The 13,068-nt window shown below is 37.4% G+C and overlaps 1 protein-coding gene across 1 annotated transcript in view; it reads left to right on the top strand.

Moving 5' to 3' along the window:
- The window catches only part of LOC103102789 (carcinoembryonic antigen-related cell adhesion molecule 5-like), a 64,183-nt gene extending 51,718 nt beyond the window's left edge, over positions 1 to 12,465 (top strand). The window contains exon 6 of the mRNA XM_056826231.1: positions 12,266 to 12,465. Within this exon, the coding sequence (XP_056682209.1) occupies positions 12,266 to 12,465 (200 nt within the window). The remainder of the gene's footprint in view (positions 1 to 12,265) is intronic.
- Positions 12,466 to 13,068: the final 603 nt, after the last annotated feature.

Here is a 13,068-nt window from a genome sequence, read left to right as displayed (position 1 = left end):
TGTATTTGACACCTGTGGTTGAAAAGATCTTTTTCTTAATTTATTTTTTTTCCAATTAACTAAAATCTATTTTCTGTCCCCCTTCTACCTTCTACCACTAATGAAAACTAAAATCTTTGGGACAGGTATGAGTTGTGCCTGCCTGTAGCCATGAATTAATCTATTCCTAGGTGGACACCTGAGAAAGAGAGTTAGGAACTGAGGGAAAATGGGTGAAGGGGATATAGAGAAAGAGGGAATATAATAAAAGAAGAAAGACTCAGAGACAGTGCTTAAAAAGCCTTAATGTGTGCTCCTCTGATTCTAGTAGAGAGAGAGAAAGAGTAAACTACATATTTCCTCAATCTTTTATTGGAGGATCAAGGAATGGGGAATGGGAGGTAGCTAATGATCATGTAACATGGCATAAGAGTTAACATTGGCTTAACTGACAACCATTAGATCAAGGAGGAGGAGTTTATTCAAACATATGACCTGGTATGGAATCTGGTCTGACAAGGTGGGAACCAGGACCCTGTGGCAGCCTACCCAGGAATTCTTCTGACTTTTGGACTGTAGATTTGGAGAGTGGTCAGAATTAATCCAGTACCTATTAAATACAATGATCAAGAACTACTTGCCCATGAATCTGGTATATAAGAATATAGGTTGCACTATTGATATATTAATAATTGTTTCAAGATTAAAATACACCTATGATGCCACATTGACAATCAAGGAAAACAAATTCTGATGCTCAAAAAATATCTGTTGCAACATACACCCTGACTGCATCCCATTTCTGAAGTGAGGCAGCTGATTTCAAAGGAAGTCTGTAGGTTTTTGTAGGAAGTGAGTAACCCATTATCATGGGTTTTCTGCAATCCTTGTTAGCCACTGCATTGATCAGAGGTCCCAAGTTTTTCAAAGTTCTTTGACTTCGGAACACTGTAGTTATTGTATAAATCACCCTCTTGGTTCTACTCACTTCATTCTGCATTAATTCAGAGAAATCTGAAGTTTCTGTTTTTGAACTCATTCTGTTCAGTGTTTCTTTGAGTGACTTGGGATCAAATGGAATAATATCTGTAAAGAGCTTGGTAAATCATGACCATTAATGTTCTACTAATTCTTTTTTCCTTAATTTTTCTTTTGTATTTTTATTGTTGTACAAAACACTCCATTTGGGACATTGTAGTAAGAGCACATTTATACGTAACCAAATTCCAAAATAAAACCACAAATATACTAATATGAAAGGAAACTCCAATAGTTTTTTTCTCTGGAAGTGGATAACATTCCCTGTCATAAATCTTTCAGGATTGTCCCAGATTATTACATTACTGAGAGTAGCCAAGTTTTCACAGATGATCCTTGTACAATATTGCTGTTACTGTGTATATTTCTTCCAGATTTGAACCCAGGACCTCCCATCTCTAGTCCTAGTTCTCAATGCACTGAGCTACCCAGCTGCCCCTTGTTTATCGTTTCTTTTTTTATTAATTTAATTTTTTTTGGTTACAATAATCTCTTTATTTCCCTCCCTCCCCTCTACCTACCCTTCCCACAGCTGATGTTCAATTTCATTGGGTCTTACTTGTGTCCTTGATCAGAACCTATTTCCATGTTGTTGTTTGCACAAGGATGTTAATTTAGAGTCTACATCCCCAACCATATCCCTTCATCCCATGTATTCAAGCAGTTGTTTTTCTTGGGTGTTTTTACTCCCATAGTGTTTCCTCTGAATGTGGATAGTGTTTTTTTCTCGTAGATTCCTCCAAGTTGTTCAGAATCACTGCTGACTGTTCTTTAATGCCCTTTGGGCATAGTTCCAAATTGCCCTCTAGAATGGTTGGATCAATTCACAACTCCATCAGCAATGCATTAATGCCCCAACTTTGCCACACCCCCACCAGCATTCATTACTTTGCTTTGCTGTCATATGAGCCAATATGCTAGGTGTGAGTTGATAACTCAGAGTTGTTTTGATTTGCATTTCTCTGATTGTAAGTGATATAGAAAACTTTTTCATGTGCTTAATAATAGTTTTGATTTCTTCATATGGAAGATGCTTACTCATGTTCCTTGCCCATTTATCAATTGGAGAATGGCTTGATTTTTTGTACAATTGATTTAGCTCTTTATAAATTTGAGTAATTAGTCCTTTGTCAGAGGTTTTTGTAATGAAGATTTTTTCCCAATTTGTTGCTTCCATTATAATTTTGGATGCATAAGTTTTGTTTGTACAAAAACTTTTTAACTTGATGTAATCAAAATTATTGATTTTACATTTTGTGATTTTTTCTAGCTCTTACTTGGTTTTAAAGCCTTTCCTTTCCCAAAAATCTGACAAATATACTATTCTGTGTGCACCTAATTTACTTATAGTTTCCTTCTTTATATTCAGGTCATTCACCCATTCTGAGTTTACCTTGGTGTAGAGTGTGAGATGTTGATCTAAACCTAATCTCTCCCATACAGTCTTCCAATTTTGCCAGCAGTTTTTATCAAATAGTGGGTTTTGGTCCCCAAAACTGGGAACTTTGGACTTATCATAGACTGTCTTGCTGAGGTCATTTACCCCTAGTCTATTCCATTGATCCTACTTTCTGTCTCTTAGCCAGTACCAACTTGTTTTGATGACCCCTGCTTTATAATATAGTTTTAGATCTACGACTGCAAGTGCTCCTTTCTTTGCATTTTTTTTTTCATGATTTCCCTGGATATCTTTGATCTTTTGTTCTTCCAAATGAATTTTATGTTTTTTTTCTAACTCAGTAAAAAAATTTTTTTGGGTATGGAACTAAATAAGTAAATTAATTTGGGCAGGATTGTCATTTTGATTATGTTAGCTTATCCTACCCATGAGCAACCAATGATTTTCCAATTGTTTAGATCTATTTTTAATTGTGTGGAGAGTGTGTTTTAGTTGTGTTCATAAAGTTCCTGTGTTTATCTCAGCAGATAGATTCCTAAGTATTTTATATTGTCTAAGGTGATTTTAAATGGTATTTCTCTTTCTAATTCTTGCTGCTGAGATGTGTTGGAGATATATAGAGAAATGTTGATGACTTATGTGGGTTTATTTTGTATCCTGCAACTTTGGTAAAGTTGTTGATTATTTCAACTAGGTTTTTGGTTGATTCTCTAGGATACTTAAGGTAGACCATCATATCATCTGCAAAAAGTGATAGCTTGGTCTACTCATTGCCAATTTAATGCCTTCAATTTCTTTTTCTTCTCTAATTGCTACTGTTAGTGTTTCTAGTATAATGTTAAATAATAGAAATGATAATGGGCATCCATGTTTCACTCCTGATCTTATTGGGAATGCTTCTAGTTTATCTCCATTGCAGATGATGTTGCTGATGATTTGAGATCTATACTGTTTTTTATTTTTAGGAAAGGCCCTTCTATCCTATACTTTCTAGTGTTTTCAATAGAAATGGGTGCTGTATTTTATCAAAGGCTTTTTCTGCATCTTTTGAGATAACCATGTGATTTTTATTGGTTTGCTTGTTAACGTGGTCAGTTATGTGGATGGTTTTTGTTACCATGAAAATGTGGGTTCAAGACTGTGAATTGCCAAAACTGTAGAAATAATTTTAGTGTCTTGATTTTATATCAAAAATAAGTTGTTGCCATGGGAAAAACCCCAAATATGAAATACCCAAGTCAATTGGGTTTTATAGAGATTTTAATTAAAATGAATGAAGGAATTAAGGGAAAGGAGAGACAGAGTAAGAGGAAATAGTAGGAAAAGGCCTAGGGCCTAGGCCAAATGGCCTAGGCCTTTCTCTTTAAGAGAGAAAACTAAGTCAGTCTTTTATCCACTCACCACAAGATTTTGTTCCAAGCAAGATTCCAACTAAGTTCAGAGACCCAGCTACTCCAACGAGTCTGAGATCCAACTAACTCCTAAGTTGAGAGAACCATCTCCTTTTAAAGAAAAATTTCTCTTATGTCAGCTCCCCTAAATTTTCACATCTACTAATCACAGTAGATGCTTTCCACAGGACTTACCATTCTTAATTCACATATTCTTTTGTTATCACCTTCTCTGAGTAGACTAAAACTTCACACCTCTTTTGTTATGCTTTCCTTTTGTAAGTTGCTTGACCTTTTACTGATTAATTTAACCTTTATAGGAACTTAGTACCTTTTTGTATTAGATCAAAAAATAGACCTAGCTTAAGGTTTTGGACTCACTGTAAGTATGAATTAGGGACTTTTTCATTGTTCCAGTAAGGAGTTTTACAACTTTATCTTCCCCTAAAGTATGCCTAAGTATGGGTGGAGTAATGTTAAAATTCCCAGTACATTCCTGATCAAGTACCTCCATTTTTAAATGGGGAATAGCCTTAACCAAATGTTCCAAGGTAGAGTCTGAGCAGTTTTAAGATTCATATTTTCCTAATATTGAACCATTCTTGCATTCCTGGTATGAATCCTACCTGGTCATAGTGAATAACCCTTGTGATGACTGGATGGAGTATTTTTGCTAGGATCCTATTTAAGAGTTTTGCATCTATATTCATTAGCGAGATTCATCTATATGTTTCTTTCTCTGTTTTTGACCTGCCTGGTTTGGGGATCAGTACCATATTTGTGTCGTAAAATGAATTTGGTAGAACTCCTTCTTTGCTTATTCTGCCAAATAGTTTGTATAATATTGGGATACGTTGTTTTTTGAATGTTTGATAGAATTCATTTGTGAATCCTTCTGGACCTGGGGATTTTACTTAGGAAATTATTTGATGGCTTGTTCAATATTTTTCTGATGTGGGGTTGTCTAGGTAACCAATTTCTTCCTCTGTTAGTCTAGGTAATTTATATTTTTCTAAGTATTCATCCATATCACCTAGATTGCCACATTTGCTGCCATATAATTGGGCATAATGATTCTTTTAATGATTGCCTTAATTTCCTCTTCATTAGAGGTGAGGTCTCCCTTTTCATCTTGGATGCTGTCAATTTGGTTTTCTTCTTTCCTTTTTTAAATTAGATGGTCTAGTACTTTGTGTATTTTGTTTTTTCAAAGTATCAGCTTCTAGTCTTATTTATTAAATCAACAGTCCTTTGACTTTCAATTTTACTAATTTCTCCTTTTATTTTTAGGATCTCTAATTTAGTCTTCATCTGAGGATTTTTAATATGTTCACTTTCTAGTTTTTTTTTAATTTGCATGCCCAATTCATTGACCTCTGCCCTCCCTAATTTGTTAATATATGAACTCAAGGATATAAATTTCCCCCTGAGTACTGCTTTGGCTGCATCCCATAGGTTTTGAAAGGATGTCTCACCATTGTCATTTTCTTCAATGAAATTAATTGTTTCTATGATTTGTTCTTTGACTAACCAGTTTTGGAGACTCGTATTGTTTAATTTCCAATTAATTTTTGATTTACCTCTCCATGTACCCTTACTAATTATTATTTTCATTGCATTGTGATCTGAGAAGGTTGCATTTATTATTTCTGCTCTTTTGTACTTGTTTGCAATTTTTTTGTGCCCTAATACATAGTCAATTTTTGTGAATGTATCATGTGCTGCTGAAAAGAATGTGTATTCCTTTTTGCCCCCATTTATTTTTCTCCACATGTCTACTAACTCTAATTTTTCTAGGATTTCATTCACTTTTCTTACCTCTTTCTCATTTATTTTTTGTTTTGATTTATCTAGTTCAGATAGAGGAAGGTTCAGGTCTCCCACTAGTATAGTTTTCCTATCTATTTCATCCTTGAGCTCCACTAGTTTCTGCTTTAGAAATTTGGATACTATGCCATTTGGTGCATATATGTTGAGTACTGATATTTCCTCGTTGTCTATACTGCCTTTCATCTGGATGTAATTACCTTCCCTATCTCTTTTAACTAGATTTATTTTTGCTTTGGCTTTGTCAGATATCATGATTGCGACTCCTGCCTTCTTTTTATCAGTTGATGCCCAATAGATTTGGCTCCATCCTCTTACTTTCACCCTATGCGTATCTATCTTCCTCATGTGTGTTTCTTGTAGACAGCATATGGTAGGGTTTTGGATTCTAATCCACTCTACTATTTGCTTGTGTTTTATGGATTTGTTCATTCCATTCACATTCAGAGTTATGATTACCAGATATGTATTTCCCAACATTTTGCTTTCTACTTGTAGTTCTGCATTTTCTTCGTTCACTATTTCCTTCTATAATCTACTTTTAATCAGCCCTCCTAGTTTCCACCCTTATTTCACTACCCTTTCTACCCCATCCCTTCTTATTTCCCTCCTTATTTTTGGAAGTCTTTTAAAACTACCTCCCAACCCTCTCCATCCCTTATACTGCTTCCCTCCCCACCAGTCCATTTTGTAATATAAGAGATAATCTGTGTAAATATTTCTGGTTGTGGTAACTGGATATTCTGGCTTGTGACTAGAGAGCTGCTACAAGGGGACACCTGAGGTTGCCTAGTTATAATGGAGATAGATGAGAGATAAGACTAGATAGATAGATACTGCTAGAGGGGATTACTCTGGAGCTGCCTAAAGATCACTAAAGGCTAATAAATCAAACTATTTTCTACTCTCCACCCCTCACCTCCCAGTCTTCCACCTGAAGTCCTCCTGCTACCCTTTCCACTCCCCTGGTCTTAGTCAGCCACCTTCTAAGTAACCCAGGGGAACTATGCGATTTCAGAGAAATATTCTTTACTCTTCTTTTCTCAGGTAAAGGGTTTATTGGTAACAAACAGAATGTGGATTGAGGTGAGAGGGATGAAGTTTGTCCCTAACCTACAAGGAGAATTAAGAAGGGTTTAGGAAATGTCAGTCTAGTCACAATTGTGACACTCTGGCTACAGCCAGAGAGATGGAAGATAACTGTTAAATCTTCCTTCTCCAGTCAGATAATCTCTGCTTGAGTAATTCAAGTCCAGACTCTTTCAAAAAACCACAAAGGTCTTTCTCTCTGCCTAAGTCAGGAAAAGCCAGGCTCTCTTGATCAGGAATCCAGAGAAGAGATTTCTCTCTTGGTCAGTCACTCCCAGAGAGAACCCCAAAGTCCCAGTTTCTCTCCTCTTTCCAGGCTCCCAACTGCCTCCTCCTGGGAACATTCCTTTTGGAATCTTCACCTTGATTTTGCAGATCATGTCCCCAGTTTGGTCTGCATGCTTGGCTTGTCCTGCAAATCCTCTCTTTCTTCATGCCTCTTCCACAATCCCCCCTTTTATTCTCCAAAAAAATCAACTTGCATTTTTCAATGATACTTACACTTATTAATTCTATCTATCTATTCTTCACCCTGTGCTATCTTAAGTATTCCCTTAGCCACCCCCAGATAAAAAAATCCTAACTTAACTATTCTATCTACATAGATGTTAAGCTAAGAATCGTATAGGAAAATGGTTTAGGTAAGGGATTTACATGAATATAGTTTCACATAACAAATCCTGTAACATTTGTCAAATCAATCCAACAATTTCACTAACATTAAGAATATGCAAATGTCCTAATTCCTAATGTCTATACAGTCACTAAGAAAAGTTTACTATCATTAACAAATGCTAACCTACAATCATAATGCAATGTAAATTCTATACTTCAGAACTTCTATGTCTACTTTCCTAAGACTTAAACAAATTCACTAGGCTGTCACTAATGTTAGTAGTTAGAATATTAATAAATTACTCAAATAAAGTTAGCTCATTAGTCAATAGTAATTTACATGTGTACATAGGATCCATACACATTGACATATGTACATCATACTATATTTCTGTGCAAACTCATACAGAAAAGAAATCTTTGAATTTTCCACAGAAATTTGTATCAATGTGTCTTTTGTTATGCCACTATGCATGTTTTGTACTTACCCATTCTATGAGTTATCTTACTAAAGTGTATTCTATGTAGGATGTGTGCATATATGTGCATATATGTGAGGTAACATGTATTATGCATTCTTACATACCCTCATGATCAAAAGTTCCAAAATTCCAAAGTTCCATAGTCCTACCATGTCCTTTAACGATGTTTGCATAAAATCTTTCTTACGCTCTGGTCCTCTGTCTGGTCTGCATGCCAGTTGCCATCTTCCAGTCTTGATTGAAGATGTGGTCTTCAAATCAGGATCCACTGGAATAATCAATCAGGAACCCAGAACACACGAACAAACCACAAACATGTATGCATGTGACATTTTTATGTGTGTACAAATAAGAGTGAAAAGTATATTTGCATGGAAGTAAGTTGAAATCTTCATGAATGTTTGTCAGAATTTATCAATCTTTATGTCTGCAGGTAAGATTTACATGTATTCTCTTCGTGCATGGAGATAAGCTTTGCATATGTATACCTTCGTGAAAAGCAAGTAAGGTCTACATATGTTTTTTCACAGATGGGTGTGACCATTATGCATAGGTTCTCAGGATTTTGTTAAAAATAGTGATTTCAAGTTTGCTAATTCTTGTTTCACTTTTCACTAGAAGATTTATTGAATGTTTACTGTACTTAGTTCTTGGCAGAGACTTTGTATAGAAATATATCGAGGCTTTTTCTAAGGCTTCTAATGCTATTCTTTTGGCTGCAACACTGGCTGCATTTGCTCCAGGGGTGCTATCACTTAATCATGTTAACATATGTAGGACTCTCTTGTCTGTATTCTGGTGGCAAGTAGTCATGTCCTTTCATGTGTTGTCAGTAGGGACGGTCATTGCTTATTGATTATATTCCCAGAGCTAATCAACATTATGGGTGTGATGCAATTTCACATGTGAAGTATGGAACTATGGATCTCTTTGATCAACCTTTATAGATGTTGGGATTGTCATTATGACCTTAGTTGGTCTGATCCATCTTGATTCTGTAGGAGATTCTCTATTAAGGTTCTTGACATATACCTTATCACCTGGTTTTATCTCATGCAATGAAAAATCTAGTGGTATTCTTTGCCCAAGCAAACCCAGTTTCCTTAGTTCTTCAATCCTACGTTGTATCTGTTTTAAGTATTCATGAAGAACACATTCCCCTCTTAAGATGGACAAGTAAGGTGGTCTTACTGTCCTACCATGCCAAAGTGGCCGACCATGTAGCATTTCAAAAGGTGATATAATGCAGGTCAGTCCTAAGCCTGGTTCTAATATTGAACAAATCAAGAGGCAAAACATCTGTCCATTTTAAATGTGTTTCTGAACAGAGTTTGCCTATTTATGTTTTCAGTTCTTTGTTCATACGCTTGACCTGCCTGGAACCTTGGGGTCGATATACTGAATGGTAATTGCACTTAATCCCTAAATTCTTGTAGATTACTTTTAGAATCTGGGAAGTAAAGTGAGACCCCTTGTCCGAATCTATGGTATCAGGAATGCCATGTCTAGGTATAATCTCCTTTAATAGAAATCTCACTACCGTAGCAGTGTCACTTTTCTTGGATGGACATGCCTCAACCCATCTAGTCAATTTATCCATAATCACCAATGCATATTTGTATCCCTTGTCTCTAGGCATGTTGATATAATCAATTTGAATACACTGAAAAAGCATATAGCTGAGTGGTCTGCTTCCCAATGCAGCACTCTTAAAATGTCCTTGATTATATCTCTTGCATGTTTCACATGCCTGACAAGTGCTAATGGTATTTTTTGTAATTCCTGGTGCTGTCCAATATCTCTTTATGGTATCCAGAATCCCTTGCACTCCATAATGTCCTTCTGCATGACTTACAGTGCATAGATGTTGATATAACTTTTTAGGGAGAATAGGTTTACCCCCTTGAGCAATCCAGACACCCTTGATTAGTTTAGTACCTAGCTGCTCTTTCCATGACTGCATCTCTTCTCCATCCTAGGCTTCAGTGAGATCCTGCCTTTTGATCAGAGAGAAATTCAGCACATGGTGAGGATCGAACCTAGCAGCGTACTTTGATGATGTGCCTGCTCAGTCATTCCCTAGGGGTATTCTGTCCTTCCCATGAGTGTGTGCCTTAAAATGGATTATGGCCACCTCTTTAGGAAAGTCTACAGCACTTATGATATGATCTATCAGATTGCGATATGCAATTGGTTTCCCAGCTGAAGTTTTATGCCCTCTGTTTTACCATATGTATGATGACCAATGCACCGTGGAGAAAGCATATTGTGAATCCAGAAAAATATTAACTCTTTTCCCTCTAGCTAATTCTAGGGCCATGATCCTCCCTAAGCGCCGACATGGCTTGGCAGTGATGCATGCCAAAGAGTTTTGTCATTGTCAACAACTGCTGCCCCTGTGAATTTTCTCCCATCATGAACATAAGAGGATTCATCCATGTATAACTCTATTTCTGGATCCATAAGAGGTGTATCTTTAAGGCATTCATTTGGCCTATGCATGAGTTCCACTATCTGATCCCAATCATGCAATACTTCTCCATCCATTGGCAAATCAGGGATCAGAGTTTCTGGGTTCGATGGTGCATATCTATGAATTGTGATGTTATAATTGCCTAACAAAATGACTTCATACTGGGATATTCTTGCATCGGTGAATGAATGCATATTCTGCGACCATAACAGTTTTTCAATTTGATGTGCGGAATACACATGCAATTTACATCCTAGTACTATATCATATGACTTCTTGACCATTAGAGCTGTAGCTACTAAGCTCCTGAGGCAATGAACCATTCCTTGTGCAACCGTGTCAAGGATAGGACTGTAAAATGCAATAGCCCTCAGATTTAACCCAAAATACTGTGCTAATATTCCAGAAGCAACACCTTTTGCTTCATGGACATACAAGTGGAATTCTTTCATATAATCAAGTATTCCCAAAATTGGAACTGATAAAATAGCTCCTCTCAACTGTGACAAAGCATGTAAATGTTCTTTATTTAATTGCAATGGTTCTTTAATATCTTTCTTTGTCATATCAATCAAGCACTTGGAAATATGAGAATATCCTACTATGTACTGCCTTGAGAAACCAGCAACCGCCAGAAAAGCTCTTAAGTTCTTTCTTAGTTCTAGGGGTGCCTAGCTTCTGTATGTCTGCCCTCCTTTTATTAGATATTTTCCTGGTGTCCCCCTCCAGGACTAATCCTAAATATTCAACTGTTGGTAGGACCCATTGAATCTTCTTTTTAAAAACTTTATGTCCCCTCTTATAAGGTTCTCTCAATAATTTCTTTGAATCTTCCAAACATGTTTTAGGGTCAGGAGATGCTAGCAACAAATCATCCACATAGTGTATCAATCTGCTATGTTTGAAAGTTATGGTAGCTAGATCTCTCTGCAACAGTTGACAAAATATTGAAGCAGACTCGCAACATCCTTGCACTAATCTTGCATAGCACAGCTGGGTTTGTCTCCATTGGAAAGCAAAAATATTTTGAGAATCAAGGTGCAACAGTATAGTGAAGCAAGCGTTGCTCAGGTCCAACACTGTGTACCACCTAGACTCTGAAGGTATTTGAGTTGTGATATTGTCTGGAGATGGTGTTATAGTGTGTTTTTTTTTCATATAAAATTATTCACAGCCCTTAAATCCATCACAAATCTCCAGGCAGGAGTTCCATCTTCATTTAGCTTATTCTTTTTAATAGCTAATATTGGGTAAATGTATTCAGATACCATAGGTCTCAATATACCTTGCTCAAGCAAACTATTTATGATAGGTGTTATCTCTTCTCTCACTTCTCTACTCAATTTGTATTGTGGTATCTTAGATGGTATTCCTTCCCTGACCTCAATCCTAACAGGAGTAATAGATTTAATCTAACTCATATCATTTTGATATTTTGCAAACACCCCTTGTGGTATATCTGTGGGTATGTCACACATAGAAGTTACAACTTGAATCTTTTCAGGTTCTTCTTCAAGTTGTTCTAATAGTGATAGTGCTTCAGTGAATTCCTGGATAGATGCAATTAAATCTCCCCAGATTTTTCTGTCTGGGGTCTGTCATCCCCAGTCCTACTTGACTCAGGCCAGAAAGACTGAGCACCCGGGGCTTGGGCTCCATGTGAATGTCTTTGTCAGCCACAGGAACTGAAGCTGAACTTTTCCTAAGGCCTGGAGGAGTTGTGATCTGCACCAGAGAAAGGGGTGTCCTTGCCATTGAAATCACAGGTTTTTGGTCTCTGGCCTCCTGCCTTGCCAAGGTCTTAAACAGGCCACTTCCAAACCACTTATTTGGTTATAAGGTAAGAAAAAGAACCAACACAGTCATTTTCTGTCTATTCTCTGCACAGCGCCACTGTCCAAACCTACCATTCTCACCTCCAACAATACTGCAGTGGAGACCAAAGACTTCTCATTGACCTGCAATGCTACAGGTCAAATTCACACTTACAAGTGGTTCATAAACGGAGTTGCCCCAGCTGGTCGCAGGATACAGCTGTCGCCAGATAGGAGGACACTCACTCTCCGCAATCTCACAAGAAGAGTTAACAAAGGGCCCTATGTGTGTGAAATCGAGAACCCTTTTTATCGCAATAGGAGTGATCCATTCACACTGGATGTTGCCTGTGAGTAAATTTGTTCTTCCTATATGGTGACTGCTTATAGCTTGGTGGTGTGTTCCTAGAGGCCAGGCTAATTCCATCCCTCCTCAGAGAGCTAAAGAGCTAGGCTCTGAAGCTCCCAACCCCTTTCATCTTTAGGGAGCCCAAATTGGCCTTGTCATGTGTTCTGGTGGAGGGTGGCCATCCAGGGTGCTGAACTGGAGAAAGCCCTAAGATCTTCCAAGTTCAGATCCACACTGGAAAAGTAGAAGATGAGTTGTGAATTTCCCAGCTCAAAGGAGGATCAGGGAGACACAGTGGTTCTTGGTGATGGGTTATAGACTAGGAGATGCCCCCTTATTTCTGCCATAATCTCAATATGGAATCCTTCTCTTTCTTCCAGATGGCCCAGATATCGCCAAAATTGTACATTCCCCCGATGAGTACCCTCCTGGGGCAAATATTACCTTGAGCTGTGTTGCTGATTCTAACCCTGCAGCACAATTCACTTGGTTACACAATGGACAACCAGTCAGCAACTCAGCCACATTTTCTATTATTGCATCCCTGAGTGATGCTGGCACTTATACCTGTACTGCATCTAACTCATTCACTGGTTTGACGCGTACTGCAAC

The sequence above is a fragment of the Monodelphis domestica genome, chromosome 4 (assembly GCF_027887165.1).
Source record: "Monodelphis domestica isolate mMonDom1 chromosome 4, mMonDom1.pri, whole genome shotgun sequence".
In the NCBI taxonomy this organism is placed as follows: domain Eukaryota; kingdom Metazoa; phylum Chordata; class Mammalia; order Didelphimorphia; family Didelphidae; genus Monodelphis; species Monodelphis domestica.
The sequence above is the reverse complement of the archived record's forward strand: the minus strand, read 5'-3'. Positions and strand labels throughout refer to the sequence as shown.